This window comes from Heterodontus francisci, chromosome 37 (assembly GCF_036365525.1).
Source record: "Heterodontus francisci isolate sHetFra1 chromosome 37, sHetFra1.hap1, whole genome shotgun sequence".
Lineage (NCBI taxonomy): Eukaryota > Metazoa > Chordata > Chondrichthyes > Heterodontiformes > Heterodontidae > Heterodontus > Heterodontus francisci.
Genome location: NC_090407.1, coordinates 33,178,048 through 33,202,342, shown reverse-complemented (window position 1 = coordinate 33,202,342; position 24,295 = coordinate 33,178,048). Strand labels below are relative to the sequence as shown.

Sequence of the window (24,295 nt, the reverse complement as noted above, 5' to 3'; positions counted from 1 at the left end):
TTCAACATTAAAATTTTAGCACAGGAGCTTTTACATTTTACTACAGGCGTACAGCAGCCTTCAAGCTGCAGGCTACATTCCTGGCATGGAATTTAAGGCTATTAATAGCTTCTATAAAAATGTTACTATGATCTGCATTGTGCTTCAAAACAAGTAGTAAAAGTAAAACTGAGATACAAACCGCTTTATGAAAATTTCTGAAGATTAACTATCCAATTCAACATACATAGAATCATAGAGTCATGAATGGTTACAGCACAGAGGTGGCCATTTGGTCTGTCATGTCCATGCCGGCTCTCTAAGTTTAACTCACCTAGTCCCACTCCCCTGCCTTCTCCCCGTGGCCCTGCAAATTTTTTTCTCTTCAGATAATTATTCAATTCACTTTTGAAAACCACAATTGAATCTGCCTTATTTTTTATTCGTTTGTGGGATGTGGGCGTCACTGGCTACGCCAGCATTTATTGCCCACTCCAACTTGCCCTTGAGAAGGTAGTGGTGAGCTGCCTTCTTCAACCGCTGCGGTCCTTGGGAGGTAGGTACGCCAACAGTGCTGTTAGGAAGGGAATTCCAGGATCTTGGCCCAGCAATAGTGAAGGAAGGAACGGCAATATGGTTCCAAGTCAGGATGGTGCGTGGCTTGGAGGGAAACTTGCAGATGGTGGTGTTCCCATGCACCTGTTCCCCTTGTCCTTCTTGGTGCTCAAGGTCACGTGTTTGGAAGGTGCTGTCGAAGGAGCCTTGGTGCGTTGCTGCAGTGCATCTTGTATATGGTGCACACTGCTGCCACTGTGTGTCTGTGGCGGAGGGAGTGGAGGCTATGGATGAGGTGCCAATCAAGCGGGCTCCTTTGTCCTGGATTTTGTTGAGCTTCCTGAGTGTTGTTGGAGCTGCACTCATCCAAGCAAGTGGAGAGTATTCCATCACACTCTGACTTGTGCCTTGTAGATGGTGGACAGGCATTGAGGATACAGGAGGTGAGTCACTCACCACAGAATTCCCAGTCTCTGACCTGCTCTTGTAGCCACAGCATTTATGTGGTTGGTCCAATTCAGTTTCTGGTCAATGGTAACCCCCAGGATGTTGATAGTGAGGAATTCTGCAATGGTAATGCCATTGAACGTCAAGGGGAGATGGTTAGATTCTCTCTTGTTTGAGATAGTCAAAGCCAGGAACCTGTGTGACACAAATGTTACTTGCCACTTATCAGCCCAAGCCTGAATGTTGTCCAGGTCTCACTGCATATGGACATGGGCTGCTTCAGTATCTGGAGTCGCGAAAGGTGCTGAACATTGCACAATCAGCAGCGAATATCCCCACTTCTGACCTTATGATGGAGGAAGGTCAATGATGAAGCAGTTGAAGATGGTTGGCCCCAGGACACCACCCTGAGGATTGCCTGCAGTGATGTCCTGGGACTGAGATGATTGACCTCCAACAACCACAACCATCTTCCTTTGCGCTAGGTATGACTCCAACCACTGGAGAGTTTTCCCCCTTGATTCCCATTGACTCAGGTTTTGCAAGAGCTCCTTGATGCCATACTCAGTCAAATGCTGCCTTGATGTCAAGAGCAGTCACTCTCACCTCGCCTCTGGAGTTCAGCTCCCTTGTCCACGTTTGGAGCAAGGTTGTAATGACGTCAAGAGCTGAGTGGCCCTGGTGGAACCCAAACTGAGCATCAGTGAGCAGATTTTTGCTGAGCAAGTGCCGCTTGATACCACTGTCAATGACACCTTCCATCACTTTGCCGATGAGCGAGAGTAGACTGATAGGGCGGTAGTTGGCCTGGTTGGATTGCTTTTTGTGTACAGGGCATACCTGGCCAATTTTCCACAATGCCGGGTAGATGCCAGTGTTTTAGCTGTACTGGCTCAGCTTGGCTAGGGGCGCGGCACGTTCTGGAGCACAGGTCTTCAGTACTATTGCCGGAATGTTGTCAGGGCCCAAAGCCTTTGCAGTATCCAGTGCCTTCAGCCATTTCTTGATATCACGTGGAATGAATCGGTTTGGCTGAAGACTGGCTTCTGTGATGCTGGGGACCTCAGGAGGAGGCAGAGTTTGATCATCCACTCCACGCTTCTGGCTGAAAATTGTTGTAAATGCTTCAACCTTGTCTTTTGCACTGATGTGCTGGGCTCCCCCATCGTTGATGATGGGGACATTTGGTGCAGCCTCCTCCACCTGTCAGCCGTTTAACTGTCCACCACCATTCACGACTGGATGTGGCAGGACTGGAGAGCTTAGAGCTGATCCGTTGGTTGTGGGATTGCTTAGCTCTCGGGCGGCACAGTGGTTAGCACCGCAGCCTCACAGCTCCAGCGACCCCGGTTTGGTTCTGGATACTGCCTGTGCGGAGTTTGCAAATTCGCCCTGTGACCGCGTGGGTTTCCGCCGAGTGCTCCGGTTTCCTCCCACAGCCAAAGACTTGCAGGTTGATAGGTACATTGGCCATTGTAAGTTGCCCCTAGTGTAGGTAGGTGGTAGGAGAACGTTGGGGATGTGGTAGGGAATATGGGATTAGTGTAGGATTAGTATAAATCGGTAGTTGTTGGTTGGCACAGACTCAGTGGGCCGAAGGGCCTGTTTCAGTGCTGTATCTCTCTATGACTCTATCTATTGCATGCTGCTTCCACTGTTTGGCATGCAAATAGTCCTCTGTTGTAGCTTCACCAGGCTGACACCTCGTCTTTAAGTATGCCTGGTGCCGCTCCTGGCATGCCCTCCTGCACTCTTCATTGAACCAGGGTTGGTCCCTGGCTTGATGGTAATGGTACAGTGGGGGATATATCGGGCCATGAAGTTACAGACTGTGGTTGATTATAATTCTGCTGCTGCTGCTGATGGACCACCGTGCCTAATGGATGCCCAATTTTGAGCTGCTAGATCTGTTCAAAATCTATCCCATTTAGCACGGTGGTAGTGCCACAAAACATAATGGTGGGTACGCTCAATGTGAAGACGGGACTTCGTCTCCACAAGGACTGTGCGGTGGTCACTCCTACCAATACTGTCATGGACAGATGCATCTGCGACAGGTAGATTGGTGAGGACGAGGTCAAGTAGGTTTTTCCCTCTTGTTGGTTCCCTTACCACCTGTCACAGACCCAGTCTAGCAGCTATGTCCTTTAGGACACGGCCAGCTCGGTCAGTAGTGGTGTTACCGAGCCACTATTGGTGATGGACATTGAAGTCCCCCACCCAGAGAACATTTTGTGCCCTTGCTATCTTCAGTGCTTCTTCCAATTGGTGTTCAACATAGAAGCACTGATGCATCAGCCAAGGGGGTGCAATAGGCAGGAATCTACTAAACTCTCAGGCAGTGCATTCCAGATCCTAACCACTTGCTGCGTAAAAAGTATCTCCTCATGCCGCTGTTGCTTCTTTTGCTCATCATCTTAAATTGGTGTCCTCTGGTTCTCGATCCTTCCACCAATGGAAACAATTTCTCCCGATCTACTCTGTCCAGACCCCTCATGACTTTGAACACCTCATCAAATCTCCTCTCAACTTTCTGTTCGCCAAGGAAAACAGCCCCAGCTTCTCCACTCTATCCATGTAACTAAAGTTCCTCATCCCTGGAAACAGTCTTGTGAATCTTTTCTGCACCCTCTCTAATGCCTTCACATCCTTCCTAAAGCATGGTGACCAGAACTGGACACAATACTCCAGTTGAAGCCAAATCAGTGTTTTATACAGCTTTATCATAACTTCCTTGCTTTTGTATTCTATGCCCCTACTTTATAAAGCCTAGGATCGCATATGCTTTATTAACCAAGTTTTAAACCTGCTTAATTTAAATTAACAGAATAGGTCATTGCAAGTTACACACCATCATTCTAATGACCCCTTCTGCCTTAAACCATTTTGTTAGCATCCCTTCTCAACAGGACTTTTTCAGACCTACATCTTCAAGTATTTCATAAAGTATACACATTGTTCAAAGTAAACAAATGGAATTGATGCCACTATATCAAAATCTTAAGTTTAAAAAAATCTGCTTTTACTATACATAATAGACATGTTCATGATAAATATTCCCATAACCCAAGTAAAAGGCAATTTCCACTACCCATTACTAAATACATATTTACACATATACTTGAACACATATTTTATACTTCATCAATTGACTCTTCAACCATGGACAAACCTTCTGCAAGTTGGTAGTGCTGACATGCAATTTCTTCATAGGGCCGGTCTCCACTGGTCCACTAGAAAGTGTGTCCCCTTGATTGCCTCGGGAAGTCCGGTGTTGAAAAATAATAGGATCTTCCTCTTCTTCAGCCAAGGTGTAACCCTATCGTGCACATACAATTTTTGTTAGTGGAAACAGGATCCAAGCTTTTACTTGGCCAGCAAAATTGTGGATACTACCTCACAGAATCATCGAAAATTTCTTACATTGTCCATAATCTTGTAAGTTTTTCATCCATAAGTATCTGTCCATCTCCCTTTACAATTTTCAATGGTATCAGCTCCTACCACCTTTGCAAATCCTGACAACTCTCACAGCGAAAAAAAATTCTCCTCATCCACCCTCTGGATATTTTTCCAATGATTTTAAATCCTCGACGTCAAGTTATTGGCCCACTCACCAAAGGTAATATTATTTCCCTATTTACTCAATCAAAACTTATCTTGAAAACCTCATTAAGTCACCTCTTAGCCTTCCCTGTCCCAATGAGAACAGTCCTAACTGTTCCAATCTCTCCTCATAACTGAAGTCCCTCATCCCTGGTAACATCCTAGTAAACCTCCTCAGTACCCTTTCTAAGGCCTTTACCTCTTTCCTGAAGGATTGTGCTCAGAATTGTCCACAATACTCTAGCTGAGGCCTAACCAGTGGTTTATAAATCTTAGCATGATCTCTTTGCTTTTATTTTCTATTACTCTACTTATAAACTCAAGTAACTCATATGCTTTTTTAACCATATCACTTTTCCCTTCCACCTTTAAGGATCTTCAAGGTCTTTCTGCTCATCTAAACTTTTCAAAATTGTGCCATTTATAGTGTACTGTGACTTACCAACTTTCAGTAATGTTAATTTTTTTAGGATGGCTTCTCTATCTATTATCTTGTCCATAATATCCTCTCCTCTTAATGTAACCTTCACATCATCCACTTCCTTTGTAAAAACAGATACAAAGTACTTCCTTGAAACTTTTGCCATGTCCTCTGCCTCTACATGAAGATTTCCCTAGGCCCAACTTTTTCCCTAGCAAACCACTAAAACTTTATTCTGTTTATAAAATGTTTCCGGGTTCAATTTAATGTTGCCTGCTAATCTATTCTCGTAACTTCTCTTTGCCTCTCGTATTAACTTTTCCAATTCCCTCCTGTACTTTCTATAATCTTCCTGGTTATTAACTGAATCTTGCTGCTGACACTTGTGGTAAGCCTCCTTTTTGTTTCTATTTCCTTTGTCATCAAGGACACATTTCCTTTTCCCTTTAAAGGAATATGCCGAATTTGTTCCTGATCTGTCTCTTCCCTGAATGCCCTCCATTGCTCTATTACTGCTTTATCCTCTAATCACCTTTTCCAAACTACCTGTGTTAATCCCCTTAAGTCACTGAAATTAGCTCTCCCCAGTCTAGCATTTTTACCTCTGATATTTTCTGATTTCTTTCCATAATTACATTAAAACTGAATTATGTTGTGGTCATTGTAAGCTGGATAATCTACTGTAACACGATCCACTTGTCCTCCTTCATTTCCCAGAAGCAGATCCAAATCTGCTTCCTTCTTTGTAGAACTGGAGCCATATTGATTGAGATTATTCGCTTGTGCATATCAGAAGTTTTTCTTCTTCCAGACGGACCCTTAGCATTATGTTTTTCCCAGTCTATATTCGGGTAATTAAAGGCTCCTAATATTACTACTCTATTTTTGTTACACGCTTCTGACATTTGGAGACAAATTTGATCATCTCTTTCTCACTGTTCAGAGCTCTATTAAAAAAAACTCCCAAAAGTTTAACAGCACTCCCTCTGTTCCTCAACTGAAGCCGAATAGATTCAGTCCAAGAGCCATCTGGCTACAGCAAATAAGCAGCTCGGGAAATTGAACCACTGGATATACATGTCCTCTAAGACCTGTTGTCTTTGACCTTCTGGTGGTCAAGGTTTGAGAGGTGCAATCAAAGAGGTGCTACAGTGTATCCTGTAGATTGTACAAACTGCAGCCACAGTAAGTCAGTGACAGAGGGGGTAAAGGTCTGGGCTAGTGGACAAGGTGCCAGTCTAGTGGAATGATTTGTCCCGGATGAGATTGAGTTTTGTGAGTGTTACTGCAGCTGCACCCATCTAGGCAAATGGAGAGCAGTCAGTCATAAAACTTACTGCATTCATTGGTAAAATTATTTGCTGTCAGCTCTCACAGCTCTTTCTAGTCATTATGTACCTGTACCCACTTGAAGAAGCTGCCCTTTTGGAATCTAAATTACCAGAAAATGGAACGCAGATGCTTTGCCTTCATAATAAAAGTTCGCTCCCCTCAATCTTCAAGCTTATTCCTACTATTAAAAGGGACTCTTCATCTCAAAGCAACTGGGAAGCGGGGTGGGGGGGGAGGAAATCAAACTGCAACCCCAGACCACAAATCATTTCCAAAAAGAACCTGGTCATCCTGCTGAATGAAAGACATGATGATACATGGTTCACTAAGCCTAATCCTAACAGTGGCCAAATTCTGAGACAAAGAGGAGCTCCAAATTCCATTTGCTTTTGTCTTCCATTTAAAAATACATAAATGATTTCAGTTGTGCCATAAAACAAAAAAGAAATTGCCCAGAGAGAGAAGCAATGTTGTTTTCCCACTGAGTTTTCAAGATTCGATACAAATAACACTGCTGTTACAACTCAACAAAAGGAGCAGCTGGTTGTTATTATACACTTACTTTATCCTGCTATTAAGCTGTTTATACAGCGAGACATGTGTGATTCAATGAATGTCCAGGTCATTTTATAAAACACTAGGTTGCATAGCCACAAAACAAAACCATTTCTTATTTCATTTATTTACTTTAGATGATTGCAGCATATTGTTGCTTGGGTAAGTGAACAGCAATGTACCTGGTTGACACCTACTCAGATTAGAATGGCCGAAATAAAGTGCAACCAAATTTGATTATTATTAAGAGACTGATGGTAATTTTAAAGACAGCAACCTTAACTACTTTTCCCACAGTCTTTCTTCAGAATCCCAGAAGGTACAGTACTGTTTTAGGTCATCACTGTAAAAAACCATCTGGGGACAGAGGGGAGATTTGGCCTGTTTGCTATTTATAATGAAATCATAATTGCCTTCCTTTCACAGTTACAATTTTTCTACAGATAGTAAATGGGGAAACTCTCCACCATTATCTTTTGACAGTGTAACATGAAACTTTTTTTTGAAGTGTTATAAGTCTAACAAAGAACTGCTACTCTCCATTTGTACACCCACACAAGACAAGTGTCATATCAGTCGCTCATGATGGATGAAAAACATGAGTAATGCCATAGAATACTACTGGTTACTAACTGCTCCATATGTAGACTTTAGAATCACGTGGATAATAAGCTAAAGCAAAGCAGAGATAAACTATTATACATTTTAAAAAAACAGAGAGAGAAACAAAAGGAATGATCAAGGAGGCACTGCGAACAAAATAGTCTTAGTGCAGTGCATTACACTGACTCGTCACTCACCTTTACAATGCGGCATATTAACACATCGTATCGCTGGTGGTTTATCCTGTGGCGCATCATTACCTTGTTCACCATAGGAATAAATATTTGATACTGAAAAATAGATCAGATAGTGCAAGTAGAATCTAGCAATACTTTTGTTGGCCTATAATGGCTTTCAATTTACTTTAATACAGGCACAATTACAATAATTGCCATCTTTTGTTCAAAATACAGTAATGAAGTAGTGATATTAGGATGCACTGCCTTAATGAAACAGCATTATATATAATGCATAAAAAAAAACTCGACAGTGTCAGTCTTGGCTCAGTGGTAACACTCACGGCTTTAGAGTCAGCAGTCCTTGGGACCTAGCCCCATTCGAGACTTGAGCACAACCTAGACTGACACTTCAATACAGAGCTGAGAAAGTGCTGGACTATCAGAGGTGCCTTTTTTCACATGAGGTGTTAAATTGAGACCTTGTCTGCCTGTTTGGATGCAAAGGATCCCATGACACTTTTTCCCAGTATCACGGCCAACATTTATCCCTCGTCGAACACCAGTAAAACAGATTATCTGATTAATTATCTTATTGCTGCCTGTAGAAGTTTACTGTGTGCAAATTGGCAGCTGTATTTGCATGCAGGAGAACAGCAAGTACACTTCAAAAATTCTTCTTCAGCTCTGAAGCAGTTTGGGATGTTCTGAGGTCATGAAAGGCACTACGTGAACAGAAATTCAAATTCATTCTTTCCTTCTACACTTTATAGGAGAATACAAAAGCAAATGGAGCTTACTTTTCCACTTGGAAAATAAAACCTTGGATTTGGCTTGGAATACCAACCCTAGTATGTTCCATTAGAACCTCTATCCCTGTTTTAAATGAATCCAGTGTCCGGGTTTCAACTATTTTGCTTTGTAACACATTACAAGCATATCTATGAAAAAAAAAATGCCCAATCTGCCTTAAACCTGCTCTTCATAACCCAGAACATGCCTCTTGTACAATGAATGACTTTAAAGTGCAGGCATGATCATTTTGTGGACAAGTATGGCAGCCATTTTTACACATCACAAGGTCCCATAGATAACCCCAAATAAAAGCAATTTTCATTGTTATATTGGTTGAGGGAGGAATTTTGGTCAGGACACTGGAAAAAGTCCTTACTCCTCTTCAAATGGGCCGTGACATTTTTAACATCCATTAAACCAAACAGGCAACAGGGCCTCAGTTTGACATCTCAACCAAAAGACAACATCTCCAATAATACTGCATGGAAAATCAGCCTAGAATGTTGGTCAAGCCTTGCAGTGGGACTTGGGAACATAACCTGCAGGTAATCCTTAGAGGTGCAAATGCACTTTTTTTATTTTATTTATTTTATTTTTATTGAGAGATACAGCACTGAAACAGGCTCTTTGGCTCACCGTGTCTGTGCCGACAAACAACCACCCATTTATACTAATCCTACATTAATCCCATATTCACTACCACATCCCCACCATTCTCCTACCACCTACCTATACTAGGGGCAATTTACAATGGCCAATTTACCTATCAACCTGCAAGTCTTTGGCTGTGGGAGGAAACCGGAGCACCCGGCGGAAACCCACGCGGTCACAGGGAGAACTTGCAAACTCCGCACAGGCAGTACCCAGAACTGGACCCGGGTTGCTGGAGCTGTGAGGCTGCGGTGCTAACCACTGCGCCGCCCAAAATTATTAATCATTAGTAGCCAAACAAAGCAATCTAGATTCCAAAATAAACATCTGTAATGGATTCCCTATAGACTAGCAACCTAAAATTCATGAAGCCGTCCCCATTGATGAAAAGTTTAACATAGAACATGCTCATCTCCAGAGTTCAATATTAACCAACTGAGGCCATGGATCAGTGAATGTCTAACATGTGCTTGGCTCAGTCTGCATCCAGATGCAGACTACCGCTGCTCTGGGTTTTCAATGAAGCCTGTCATTGATTATATGTTCAATCAGATTCATGTCATGGACAAGGAAAGCCAGTTGAAGTCATAGGCTGCTCCACACAAAATCCAGGACTGTTTTAATCGCTCGCATGTGGACATGCAAATAAAGAATTCACCCCACAAAATGAAAAAATGATCAACAATATGTAGGTATAAGTCTGCTCCATGATCAGTTACTGAAATGCCACTTCTTGATATGGTAATACCCTACATTACTGTACTATTTTCTATGCATCATGATCATCAGCTGCTCCTAAAACATAACTGAAAGAGGTACTGCAAACCAAAAGGAAGCTTGCTTCTTTGTTTCCATACATGCACATTTTTGGAGAATGATGTAAAGGATATCAACACTGGGAATGCATCACATTCTACATTTGACTTGCAGAATCGCATCAAACAATCCCAAATTCATTAAGATTCATAATAAATCTTTTTACCCTTCCTCAGTAAACATTATTTAACTTAAAGCTTGGAATAGCACCTCCGATTCACCAGCGCAAGTTTTTCTATTTCTCAAAGCAGCCAAATTGGTGGTCTCTGAGTAAGACACTAACTTAGTATTAATTACCTTTAAATTATGGTCATTTGGGCTATGAACCTATATGTACTGACTACTGGATTGTCCAAACCCATTTGACACTGCAGCCATGCAGTCTACAAAGGAAGAATGCTTTCTTCCAACAGAATGTAGGGGGGGGGGGGTGGTGGGGGGTTATAATTTCCATGTCCTAGCAATGAAAGAACAATGTCCCACCTAATTGTTTAATTCTCTGTCTCTCCCCCACCCTCCAGTAGAAGCAGAGATGGTAGAGGTAATGGATGGGGTGAAAGTTGATAGAAAGGATGTAATGGTAAGGCTGGCTGTGCTTAGAGTGAATAAGTCGCCTGGTCTGGATGGCTTGCGTCCCAGGTTGCTAAAGGAAATGAGAGTGGAGATAGCAGAAGGGATTGTCATAATCTTCCAATCTTCCCTAGATACGGGGAGATGCCAGAGGATTGAAGAGTGACAAATGTGGCACCCTTTTTCAAGAAAGGGTGTAAGGATATTCCTAGTAACTACAGGCCAGTCAGTTTAACAGAATTCATCCCACCAGCCTCCATATCCAAAGGAACATCCTCCGCCATTTTCGCCACCTCCAGCGTGATGCCACTACCAGTCGCATCTTCCCCTCCCTTCCCATCAGCATTCCGAAGGGATCGTTCCCCCCGCGATACCCTGGTCCACTCCTCCATTACCCCCACCACCTCGTCCCCATCCCAGGGCACCTTCCCTTGCAATCGCAGGAGGTGTAATACCTGCCCATTTACCTCCTCTCTCCTCACTATCCCAGGCCCCAAACACTCCTTTCAGGTGAAGCAGCGATTTACTTGTACTTCTTTCAATGTAGTATACTGTATTCGCTGCTCACAGTGTGGTCTCCTCTACAGTGGGGAGACCAAGCACAGACTGGGTGACCGCTTTGCGGAACATCTCCGCTCAGTCCGCAAGCAGGACCCTGAGCTTCCGGTTGCTTGCCATTTCAACACTCCCCCCTGCTCTCATGCTCACATCTCTGTCCTGGGATTGCTGCAGTGTTACAGTGAACATCAACGCAAGCTCGAGGAACAGCATCTCATCTACCGATTAGGCACGCTACAGCCTGCCGGACTGAACATTGAGTTCAATAATTTCAGAGCATGACAGCCCCCCACTTTACTTTCATTTTTAGTCATTTTTAGTTATTTTTTCTTCCTTTTTTTTACATTCCTTTTTACATTTTTTACAATCTTTTTTTGCATTTATTTCATTTCATCTTAGTTTGTTCAGTTTGCTTACCCACTGTTTTTTTCAGGTTGTTTTTCTTCAGGTTTGCACTTGCTGCTGTTCAATATTCAGTATATTCACACCTAATCTGTACTAATGCTTTGTCTTTCAACACACCATTAACATATTGTTTGCCTTTGCTCCGTGACCTTTTGGTCAGCTATGTGGCCTGGTCCAATCTGCACCGTCTCCTTTGTTATCTCTTGCCCAACCCCCACCTCACTTGTTTATAATCTGTGACTTTTCTAATATTTGTCAGTTCCGAAGAAGGGTCACTGACCCGAAACGTTAACTCTGCTTCTCTTTCCACAGATGCTGCCAGACCTGCTGAGTGATTCCAGCATTTCTTGTTTTTGTTTCAGATTTCCAGCATCCGCAGTATTTTGCTTTTAGTTTAACATAAGTGGTGGGTAAGGTTTTAGAAACAATAATCAGGGGAAAAAAATCAACAAGCACTTGGAGAGGTTTGAGTTAATTAAGGATAGCCAGCATGGATTTGTAAAAGCCAGATCACACTTGACTTCTTTAATCAAATTTTTTGATGAAGTAACAGAGAAGGTTGATAAAGGGAAAACAATGGATCTTGCCTATATGGGTTTTAAGAAAGCATTTGACAAAGTACCACATAAAAGACTGGTTAACAGAATTGAGGCTTATGGAATTGGAGGTCATAGGAGGGTCAGCTTGAATAAAAAATTGACTTAAGGACTGAAAACAGCAAGTCATGGTAAATAGTTGTTTTTCAGACTGGAGGATGGTAGACAGTGGTGTTCCCCAAGGTGCAGTGCTGGGACCACTGCTTTTTTTGATATATATAAATGACTTGCATTTTGGAAGACAGAGGAAAATTCCAAAATTTGCCGATGATACCAAACTTGGAGGTGTGGCAGACAGTGAGGATGATACAAATCGAATGCAGCAGGACATAGATAGGCTAGCAGGATGGACAGACAAGTGGCTAATAAAATTTAATACAGACTCGTGTGAGGTGATGCATTTTGGCAGAAGGGAGAGGCAATATAGACTTAATGACAAAGTTCTAATGAGTACAGGGACAGAGGGACCTGGGGGGGTTCAAGTGCATAGATCTTTGAAGGTGGCAGGACATATTGAGAGAGTAGTTATCAAAGCATATGGGATCACGGGCTTCATAAATACAGATATTGAGTACAAAAGCAAGGAAGCTATGTTGGACCCTTATAAAGCTCTGGTTAGCCACAACTACAGTATTGCATCCAGTTCTGGTCACCACACCAGGAAGGATGTGAGGGTCCTTGAGATGGTGCACAGGAGATTTACCAGAAAGGCCCCAGGGATGAGAGATTTTAGCTACAAGGTTAGGTTGGAGAAGCTGGCATTGTTCTCTTTGGAGACAAAGGGATTGACGGGAGATCTGATAGAGGTGTAGGAGATGACGGGTTTAGATAAGGTAGACAAAGAAAATAAAAGCAAAATACTGCAGATTCTGGAAATCAGAAATAAAAACAGAAAGTGCTGGAAATACTCAGCAAGTATGGCAGCATCTGTGCAAAGAGAAGCAGAGTTAACATTTCAGGTTGGTGACCTTTCATCAGAACTCATGAAAAGAAACAAAGACAAAGAAAAGCTGTTTCCATAAGCTGATGGTACAAGAACTAGGGGACACAGATTTAAGGTTTTGGCCAAGAGATGCAGAGGGCAAGGGGGTGCGGTTATGTAAGGAAGAACTTTTTTTTTAATGCAGCAAGTGGTAATAATCGAGAACTTGCTGCAAACGAGGATGGTGGAAGCGAAGATGATGAATGATTTTAGAAGGAAATTGGATGGGCACTTGCGGGAAATAAACTTGCAGCGCTATGGCAAGAGAGCAGGGGAACGGGACAGATTGGATTGCTCTGCAGTGAGCTGGCACGGACTCCTTCTGTGCCATAATGAATCTATGACTCGAAAATGACTTAGCAGGCCATTAAAGGAAGTCACGAATACTGATTTTTATTTCTTTTATTTATTTTTTTATTTAGAGATACAGCACTGAAACAGGCCCTTCGGCCCACCGTGTCTGTGCCGACCAACAACCACCCATTTATACTAACCCTACAGTAATCCCATATTCCCTACCACCTAACTACACTAGGGGAAATTTACAATGGCCAATTTACCTATCAACCTGCAAGTCTTTGGCTGTGGGAGGAAACCGGAGCACCCGGCGGAAACCCACGCAGTCACAGGGAGAACTTGCAAACTCCGCATAGGCAGTACCCAGAATTGAACCCGGGTCCCTGGAGCTGTGAGGCTGCGGTGCTAACCACTGTGCCCCTGTGATGACGTATGTTTTCATTTTGTGATAAAGGTTTAACTGTTCTAGTTGTTCCTGAATGAACTATTAAGCTAAATTCCTACAACATTAAAAAGCATACAGGCATACAAAACATACTGTGCAGAGTTTATATAATAAAAACAAAATTTATTTTGTGATGCATGCCACATGACTGCCATCACAACATCTAGTGTTCTTCTGTGAAAGGCTCAAGGCACCACTCTCAGGCCTCAGTCTGACAACTCTAGGCTCAAGTCTACATAAATATTCAACTTGAAATAGGAAAATTCAGAGGAAAATGAGATGGTGGAAATATTAACGAACCAAGGACAGAAAATAAATTTGCACAGATTGCCAGATTATATCCCGAATTGATGATTACAGAAATATTCTGCCACCTAAAGTATTTGTCTCAGCTAGTAGACTGGATTGCTCTGTTGAACTACAGTACAAGGGTCACACAGGGTTGAGAGTGAACCAGAATTTCAATGGCCAAGTTGAGTTCTCAGTTATTTGATAATTATATTTTCCTTTTTCGTGCTCTTCAAGCAGAGGGACATCACTCCACAGAAAGGAACATTTTCCCAATTCAGGTACAGAGCAGCAAGTACCTGAGTCGAGGGTAGCATAGTTGAATACTTTTGTAGTTGCATTTGCAGTTCTTCAATTTTGTCTTCGGAATATCGAAGCTGGTTTTAGTCCCATAACTGCAGCGAACTAGCATACAGGTCTCCTGTGACCTGAGCTACAGAAGCACCAACCTTAACAGCACCTAAAATGAAGTTGCTTGTGTTCTGCCAAACAAAACGCTTTATCTCCAGCTCAGAGCAGCCTCTCCAACACCACCCAATGCTCTTATTTCTATGAGCGAGATTGCCAATTCAGGGCAGTTTTGTGCTGTTGGTCCATGTTAACTCGCCCAATCTCATTTCATATACTGACACCAGAATGAAAACTCTTTCGTCACATTACTATGGACTGGATTCAAATCCCAGATCCAGAGGTGAAGAGTCAGTGTTTTACTCAGTTTCTATGACTGGTTACAAACCAATGGCTTCGGACCAGATCTTATACACCTAAGAACCTAAAATGCATTGTAAACGTGCATACAGCTTTGTGAACTAAAACAATTACAGTATAAATGTTCACACTTATACTGGTAAAGAAGTCATCTGTAAAGAATTTGTTTTCACCTTTTTTCCAAGTTGGAATACCAACGAAGAAAGTGTGTCCATTGCAGTCTGACGCAGTTCTGGAGCACAATCCAGCGTTCGCACTATTGGATGAATAATCCTTGAGGCGTAGTCGGTGAAGTCCAGAGATTCGGTCAGACGATCCAAAGTCTCCAAAGCAACCCTTGTATGTTAGGAAATAGATGCACGATCAGCACGAAACTGGAACTCAATTTTTATTCTTCCTCCTTCTAAACATGTAAATACTTGGCTATGTTGTGCAATTCCATATACCTGGAGACTAATATTTTGTTGCATTGTAGATTTTCCATAACATTTTTGCTATATGCAGATGCTATACTTCTCCACGAGTTACACATTGTTAGAATTATGCCTTTAGATGCAATCAAGACAAAAGGGAGAGTATAAGCACAAAGACCCTTTAACTATAGTGCTGTTAGCCTCGCTGCTATTTTGACAGAAAATTATAGACCAATGATTTTGTTACACATAACATAGAAAAGACATTCGAACTAGGAGGAGGAGGCAGCTATTCAGCCCCTCGAGCCTGCTCCGCCATTCGATAAGATCATGGCTGAAACTTTTAGTTTAGTTTAGAGATACAGCACTGAAACAGGCCCTTCGGCCCACCGAGTCTGTGCCGGCCATCAACCACCCATTTATACTAATGCCATATTCCTACCACATCCCCACCTGTCCCTATATTTCCCTACCACCTACCTATACTAGGGGCAATTGCTAATGGCCAATTTACCTATCAACCTGCAAGTCTTTGGCTTGTGGGAGGAAACCGGAGCACCCGGAGGAAACCCACGCAAACACAGGGAGAACTTGCAAACTCCACACAGGCAGTACCCAGAATTGAACCCAGGTCACTGGAGCTGTGAGGCTACGGTGCTAACCACTGCGCCGCCCTTGTTCCCCAACTCCTCCCTCCCCCCACCAGTTCTCAATGTGGAAATTGACGACTTGGTTTACAATGCTGAAATCAAGTTTGGAAGTGGCCAACCTACTTAGGATCTAATTATGAAACTTTTGCTGAATCCTCAAAAACATTCGTACTATTTTGCAAGAAAAAAATGAATTACGGATAAAGATGGAGTATAACTTATTTTTGAAGGGTCTGCAGAAAATATCAAACTGTAAATATACAACTGTAGACTTACTTTCTAGGTCCAAGTGGTACTTCCTGTCCATCGAACAGTTTGACAATTGGAGGAAGCAAAAGGTGCAGATAATCATCTAGGTTTGCTCCAAAAAGCTGTATTGCATTTAGCAACTGCAAAAAGAAGCATATAGGAATAGAAACTTAAAATAGCACTGAAATGTTATTTAATTTTGCCTTTAATTGTGAGACTGCTTGAATAAAGATAACAAACTGAATTGAAACACACTTGCATTTAGAAAACTATACAGGCCATAATTACTTCATATTATACATTGAACAAATATCTGTTCTACTAATTTGCCCTGATCACTGAATACTACACATTTCACATACAACTGTTGTTTTACTATTGATCCAAACCCTTAACTTCAATAGTATGAGGAATATCCAGTGATGACATAAAGTGAAGTCACGTCCAATCTGGCAATGTAGGAAGTTTAGGGGATATTCAATCCTTTGGAGTCAATAGCACAAAGGGCACCCAAGCCAGTGCCGTGAAGGTACAGTGCATGATGACAAATAAGTGTTTTTCTAATTATATGAAAGTCTATATATTTTAATGTACTGGTTTGGTAAATGGGCATAGACTAAAATGTTGTCTATTGGAATAGCCAATCTGACTGAATATGTAAAAACACCTGTAGAACCACATAGATCCAAGTAGGTTGTGCATCACTGAACTGTTAATAAGATCATTTTTAACCACAATCTTTTTATTTACTTTCTTTATTGTCAATGATCAATTAAGTCAAATGGGGTTTTAAAATTAAGCGAAAAATGGATTTGTATCCAATAGCTATTACGTGGGCTGCCACCCTCATGTTGTAATTTTGATTTGGTCATCATCTCTATTTTACCTCACTTCATATGAAAAATTGAGTCATTAGTTATTGCAGAATCTGCTGCAAAGCACCAGTGCCAACTTCCAACAGCTTTCCTGACTCCACTAAGCTTTCAAACACACTTTTGGAATACATAACCATAGCAGGGAGTCCAGGGGCCTAATAAAATTAAAAGACTTAAGAAAAATAAATTTTACTCTGTGAAAAAAAATCAACAAGCGGCTGAAAGTTGGCTGCTTTGTCTTGGAGTATTTCAGCTACAAAACACCAGTTCCATCATCAAATGCTATCGAAATTCCAAATGACTCACCTTGATTGTGACACTACGACCTGAACTGGTGTCATGCATGAAGACACGAAGCATGTGGGGAATCAGCTGCGGCAGGTAAAGTTTAAACTCTCCTCCCAAAGCAACAACAATCTGCTCAATAACTAGAATGATGGTGTTCTGCATTTGGTTGTTAAGCGTCCAATATTCCTGGAAACATTTAAAAATAATTAATTTTGCTGCAATCTAAATTTATATATTTTTACAAAATTAGCTTAAATAGTCAGCAAGTTATCTTGGTCATTCAGGTTACTGGCCAAATTCATTATAAGTAAATTCTATTGTAGTATACTATTTTAAATGAGGCAAGTACTTTAGGGCTACAACCTTCTGTCTTAGTATCAAAAAGACTCAAATGTTATTACTACCAAAGCTGCTCAACAACTGATACATGTTTTCAGTGATCTGCAAACCTGGGATATGATCACCAGAGTACATAAGAAGCTACAATATAACCACATTGTAAGAAAATACCCACATAAAAAAAAACATATGAACATAATAGAGATAGCAGTGTATTGCACATATAATGAAAGCTTATTTGTAATGCAAAAAGCACATTCATATGCAGGTCTTGGTTCAATACCAGCTGACAGTATTTCAGTGAATACCCATCAGAATTGAAAACAGTCTAAAAATATGACAACTGGTTGAATAGAAACTATGTTAAACAAAAGGAAAGCAGAGTTCAACTGCTTGGGGAAGCTGAGAATATACAAACACAAGCATTCCATATGAGAGAGAGTGAAGGGTGTATGAGGCACTAAGAATGCAGGAAGAGCAAGCACAAGCAAAAAGCACAATATAATATTTAACCAACTGTTAAAGGGATACGATTTGGCTTTGTAAAACAGACCTAAATGTCATGAGCTGCATTTAATACACCTGGTACATAATGTAAGCAGGCAATTAATTCATATGTGTGAGCTGCATTGCAATTGCATCGTATTACCATTGCATTGCATATAAATCAGGGCAGATAAATCTTGAAATAAGTTAAAAACAAGTACACAGGGTTGACTGTAACAGCTTGCAACATTTCAGGAGCTAGCCACTTTGGAAATCATACCTCAACTGTCTAGCATCTAGTATTCAAACAGAGAGTGCAAGTGTCATATCTAGACTATATTACTGAGATCTGTGTCAAACATTATGTTAAGCACAATTTACCCATGGAAATCATCACAATGTTTTCCATAAGCCTTCTTCTTTTAGAATCAAATAATCATAGAATAATACAGCACAGACAATTGACACATCAAGTCTGTGCTGGATGACAACAGATGCCACGTTACTGTTTTAAAATTAGCATATCACATTCACAAGTTGACAACAAACAAAAATTGAAGTCCTAAGCAAGTTTTATTCCTCACTGAAAATAAAACAGTATGCTGGAAAATTTTATAAGTAGTAAGAAGAACTTTTTCCCTCCTTTCACCAAAAACTGCACATTGCGTTCTTCATGCATGGAACAATAACGCTTTTCGGTATAAATATTATCTCACAGTGACAGACAATGACCAGACAAAGGGACTAGTTATTTTCTTGGGCATGCTTCTTTTCTTCCTACCGCCCCTGATTGTGTATGACCTTCCCTGGGGCACAGTGCCTCTAGTATCTCATCCATGTGGTGATTTTTCTTGTGTGAGCCTTGATAGCAAGCGTTGAATATTCATGGTACAAAACAGCCAAGAACACACACATTCACTTTCAGCATCATTTACTTTACAGCAATCAGGTACAGGCATATAACCCAATATCTCCTCATTATGAATGGCAATTAGGTCAACTGTAACACTTCTACCACCGACTCCAATGCGATCCGCTAACTCACAAGGGATAAGGATCAAACCTGAAACATTCCTGTCTATCTAGCTCACTGACCCATCAGGGGAACACTAAAATTGTTTACTTCAAATGTAACTGAGTTAGAAACTGATTACTATTGCCCATTAACCCTTTGCATAAAGATAAGTACGTTTGGAATCCAGGGAGATCCAGGCATTAGCAAAGAAAAATGAGCCAATCAGCCCACAATCTCAAAATGGAAGTCAAGAAGGATCAAAGGTAGACCATACTACTGGTGGAGGGTGTACCCAAGCAGCTACATAATTGCAGTACTCACTTTTATCAAGGCAAATATGTCATCCATATAGGGTCGGATGTGAATTTTCACAAATGAAACGAGCATTCCCAGCTGCTGGAACAAGAACTGACAAAGAAAATATACAATTATACACATGGTTTAGAAATAACTTGCTTTGGCCATGTCCTTCCTATGAATGCATACTACTTTTAAGTCTTAAACTCAAATTTCAAAAGTCCCAGCAGATTACTGGTTTCAAATGCGTTGAATTACAGACGTGGGAAGGACCCAGCCTGTCAGAACTTTATCCAACATGGTTTAGATGGAAAATAATGTCAACATTGCTGCAACTCTCAAAACTAACCCTTAATTTATCTACAAAGATTTTAACTATGATCTAACAACTCAAATTTTTAAATCCTAAAAACCAATCCAGAGTCGAGAAGTTAGATCATTTTTATTGTTAATAAGTGATAGAAATACAGAGAAGGCCCACCAGAAGCTGGTAAATGGTACACCCACAATATTAACCTCTCTTCTTTTTTCAGATGTTAACATATTTGCTGTGTAATTCCAACTTTTGCAGTATTTTATGTTTTTACTAGCATACTCTATGATATTTTTAAAACTGATATTTATTTGTATTAAAAAAGAACACAGTACATGGTCTCCTAGAATTAAAATTAATGTTCAAATAATCTGGAAGTTACTTTTACTCGTAGTTCAGCAGCATTAATCCTGCCATTGAAATAAGTACATTTTAACCAAAAATTATTATAGAACATTTTACCCACATCATCCAATCTGTCACTTTAAGCACAGCACTGTAGAATGTCAATCATCACAGCTGATTACTGTTGACAAATGCGGGTGTACAATTGCTGGCTTGTATCAAATATGAGAAAGGTATTCAAGGGCCAATTTTAAAAATAAGGAATGCAACACAGAAAAGGCTAATACTACTTTCCCCTCAAATTATTTCCCACTTTTCCCTCACTAAGCTGACTTAGCTAACAAGGGTGGGTGTGGAGGAGGAGGCAGAAAGAGAGTAACCCATTAATGGACTTCAAGTAATTGAACTCTATAAACATCCCCCAGGTTGGTTGTGTTGCCTCCTGTGGAGAAATACAAGGCCACAAAATTGATTTGGATAAAAAAAATGAATTTGCCCCATTTGATCTTATCCACCCAGAATGCTTATTGCAATCTCTCACTGGAGAAACAAGATCAAGAGATAGGTTTGAAAAAACACCTCACCTGTCTCCACAGCCCAGCCGTTTGGCACAGGTCTTGCACCTACTTGGATTTAATGGTCATAAATTTCACAAGAATGACTGGATGCCACTGTACTGTTATACTTCTCATAATGTGAGATGGTTCCATTCTTGGCTCTAAAATATGCTGCAGTACTTAAAAAGTAAAATAATTCTTCAAGTCCCAAGCAAGTCCAAATACTACCCACTCATCACGAGCATGAATATTTTAACAAGTTAAATTTTTAAAGCTAGCTACTCCTGGGCATTCTGATTTATACTAAACCTACCTCTCGAGTATTGGCATCACAGACTCGAATGACGTTCAGGAACGTGGGCATGACTTGAGGCAGGAACTGGACGCACTTTAAACCCAGAGATTTGAAGATAAAGGTGACGGCTTGAACAACCATTGTGTGGTGGTTTGAAAGAGATGTGTCTCGCAGGATACGCATTAGGGTTACTACAGCAACAGCTGGGTAGAACTCATCCAATGGTAAATTCCCCATATTTACCAACATTTCACTAGTGCTGTAATCAGCTAAAATCAAGAAAATAAACATTAACAGTGCAAATGGGGTATTCCTTGTGGATGTTGAAAATTAAGAGTGCTACACACTTCTCATTGGATCAGAACAATACATTGCCCCTGCCCACAGCACTGTTTGGACTGCAGTACCTTCTTGAGGTACATCTTAAGACTCTATTTAAAATGAAACAGGAATGACTGTGTAGGGATGGGTTAGCAGTGTTGTGAAGTACTTCTACAACACAGAACAGCACAGCACAGGAGGAGGCCGTTCAGCTGATCCAAAATAGGCAACTGCTAATAAAGTTGGATTTATTTTGGAATTTGAAAATTTGGAATCACACAGTCAGCCTTACCCAAGCAGAAGAACAAACCACTTCAAGTGACCATGAAGCTGTCAGATTGTCCTAGAAACCCAACTGGTTCACTAATGTCCATTTAGGAAGGCTCAGAAAGGGCTATATGAGACTCCAGACCCACACCAACCAGGTTGGTTCTTAATTGCCCATTAAAATGGCCTAGCAAGGCAATCAATCAGATCAAGAAGGCCCGCTACCAGCTCAGGCAGCTTGGGATGGGCACCGAATGTCAGCCTCGCCAGAAATGCCCACATACCTAAAAATTATTATATATTTTTTTAAGAAGTTATAGAACCTAACTGAAGTAAACAATTATCACCTCAAAATACATTTATTGTACTTTGTAAGTAACACCAACAATGGCCTCTTGTCATTCTAATGAATTTGTTAGCTTCCTCATCATCACAGTCTGCACTTTGGAAAGAGAAACAAAAAAGGGTGTCTCTTATCAGGAATTAACCCCATTATCTTGGAGAATAAATGCTTTTATGCAATGACATATCTAGTACACACACAGCAAGTATATCATTTGTCTTCTGTAATAGAACAAACTTTAGACAGATTAGCCTTAATAGTCGAAATGCCATTAATTTTGAATTCAGCGATTTCAAGCCAAGAACCAGGGCAAAGGCTGCTTTTACCATCATTACATATTAAAAAACAACAGTTGCAGGTACTAACCAAAAGAAATAGAAAAATCTCTAGATAAAAAGTCTTAAATAGCTGTACATCAGCTATTAAATGGAACAAATAGGGTTACTACTTCCACTCAATAGCTGGTTCTGAAAAGAATGTCAACAGCAGGATTGAGCAAAATCATTTTAATACTGAGGAACCAAATATATCTGGATAATAGGAAATATTTCAGAATACTCAGAAAAGATACATTCCAGTGAGAAAGAAAGACTCTAAGGGAAGGGCACTCCATCTGTGGCTACCTAAGGAAGTTAAAGATCGTATCAAATCAAAAGAAAAAGCATATAATTCCTCAAACATGAGTGGCAGGTCAGAAGATTGGGCAGAATATAAAGAACAGAAAAGAAAGACTAAAAGGTTAATAAAGAGGGAGAAATTAGAGTACTAGAGAAAGCTACCCAGAAATACAAAAACTGTGTTATGACCGAGGTGGGAGGAATGCACTGTCTTTTCTAGTTCCGCTTCTCCACAGGTCACAAAATATATTTAAATGTTTACTCAGTTACCGATACTGTCAACCACAGACTACTCTTTATCTCAGAATAAAATACACCGACCAGGTTTCTTTAACAAACAATAAAATTATCAGTTTATTCTAAAACAAAACATAACCAGTATTGAAGCAAAGCATTAACACGCAGAGTGAAATATGAAAGTTCCCTTTTTCCTTAGCCCCTCACACATACACACACTGACCCACTGGTTAACAGGAAAAAATAGAGAGATTTTCTTTTTTGAACTGTTACAAAAAAGACAAAAAAAATACTTTGGCCAAATACTTGCTAATTCTTGAAGAAAAAAAAGATACAGAAAGATGTCAGGTGTCCCTTTTTTGGTTTGGCATCCGAAATATGTGTAGACCTCTGTCTCTGGGATCTTCCTTGAACAGTTCTTTTCTGGCAACATTCAGGATCAGTCCGGCAGGTTTTTCCAGCATCTCAGGAGAAATGTGGCAACTGAAGTTTCAGGCAGGCCTTTCAGGAGGAATGTATCATCAATTTCTTTATATCTTACACTCGCTTGTAAGAGCTTCTCAAAGAGATGGAAAATCTGGCAGGCTTTTCAAAGAGATGGAACAGGCTGAGCTGGGGTTTTGTCCTTCAGGTCGATTTTTAAAACTCTAACTCAAAACACTGTCCATACCCCAACTATCTATCCAAAGCAAAACTAAAACAATATCTCAAGAGTCAAGCCTCCTGACCCCTATAAATCTTGATCTGTCACTTCTCCGTAAACATCTCCCCTGAGGCAAAAAGCCCCTGTTGGGTATTTAATTGATGACAGGTGGCTTCCAGTACATGTTATTTGCAAACAAGACCTCTCAGTCCTTTCAATGACCCTAGTGAAAAATCATCCATGGAATGCTTTTCAGTTTTCCCAAATAAAACACAAGTTCTCAATATTTGACAAAGAATGGAAGTACTTTCGTAACAACTGATCGTTAGAGTTTCTACAGGTATTTAAAATGGAAAAGAGTAAGTCAAATGAATGTTGGTCTTCGAGAGAGAGACAGTCTGGGGAATTAATAATGGAAAATAAGATGGCGGATGAATTGAACAGATATTTTGCATCTGCCTTCACTGTAGACGATACAAATAATATTCCAGCCATAACTGTGAATCAGGAGCTGAAAGGGAGGGAGGATTTAAAACAACTACCATCACCGGGGAAAGGGGACTGAAAAAATTATTAGAACTAAAAGCTGACAATTCCCCAGGTCCTGATAGACTGCATCCTAGGGTCTTAAAAGAAGCGGCTGCTGAGATAGTAGATGCATTGATTTTAATTTTCCACAATTTCCTAGATTCTGGAAAGCTCCATCTGATTGGAAAACAGCAAATGTGACTCCTCTATTCACGAAAGGAGGGAGACGGAAAGCAGGAAACTACAGGCCAGTTAGCTTAACATCTTTCATAGGGAAAATGCTGGAATCTATTATTAAGGAGGTTATAGCAGGGCACTTAGAAAATCTCAATGTAATCAGGCAGAGACAAGTGGGAGAGACGAGAACTAGGGGGCATATTTAAAAATAAGTGGTCACCCATTTAAGACAGAGATGAGGAGAAGATTTTTTCT

General features: G+C 40.8%; 1 protein-coding gene across 1 annotated transcript in view; it reads right to left on the bottom strand.

The window, feature by feature from the left end:
• The window catches only part of mtor (mechanistic target of rapamycin kinase), a 432,694-nt gene that overhangs the window by 282,912 nt on the left and 125,487 nt on the right, over positions 1-24,295 (bottom strand). The window contains 7 exon segments of the mRNA XM_068017001.1: positions 4,154-4,300; positions 7,696-7,788; positions 14,959-15,121; positions 16,125-16,237; positions 17,279-17,446; positions 19,422-19,508; positions 20,926-21,176. Of these exon segments, the coding sequence (XP_067873102.1) occupies positions 4,154-4,300; positions 7,696-7,788; positions 14,959-15,121; positions 16,125-16,237; positions 17,279-17,446; positions 19,422-19,508; positions 20,926-21,176 (1,022 nt within the window).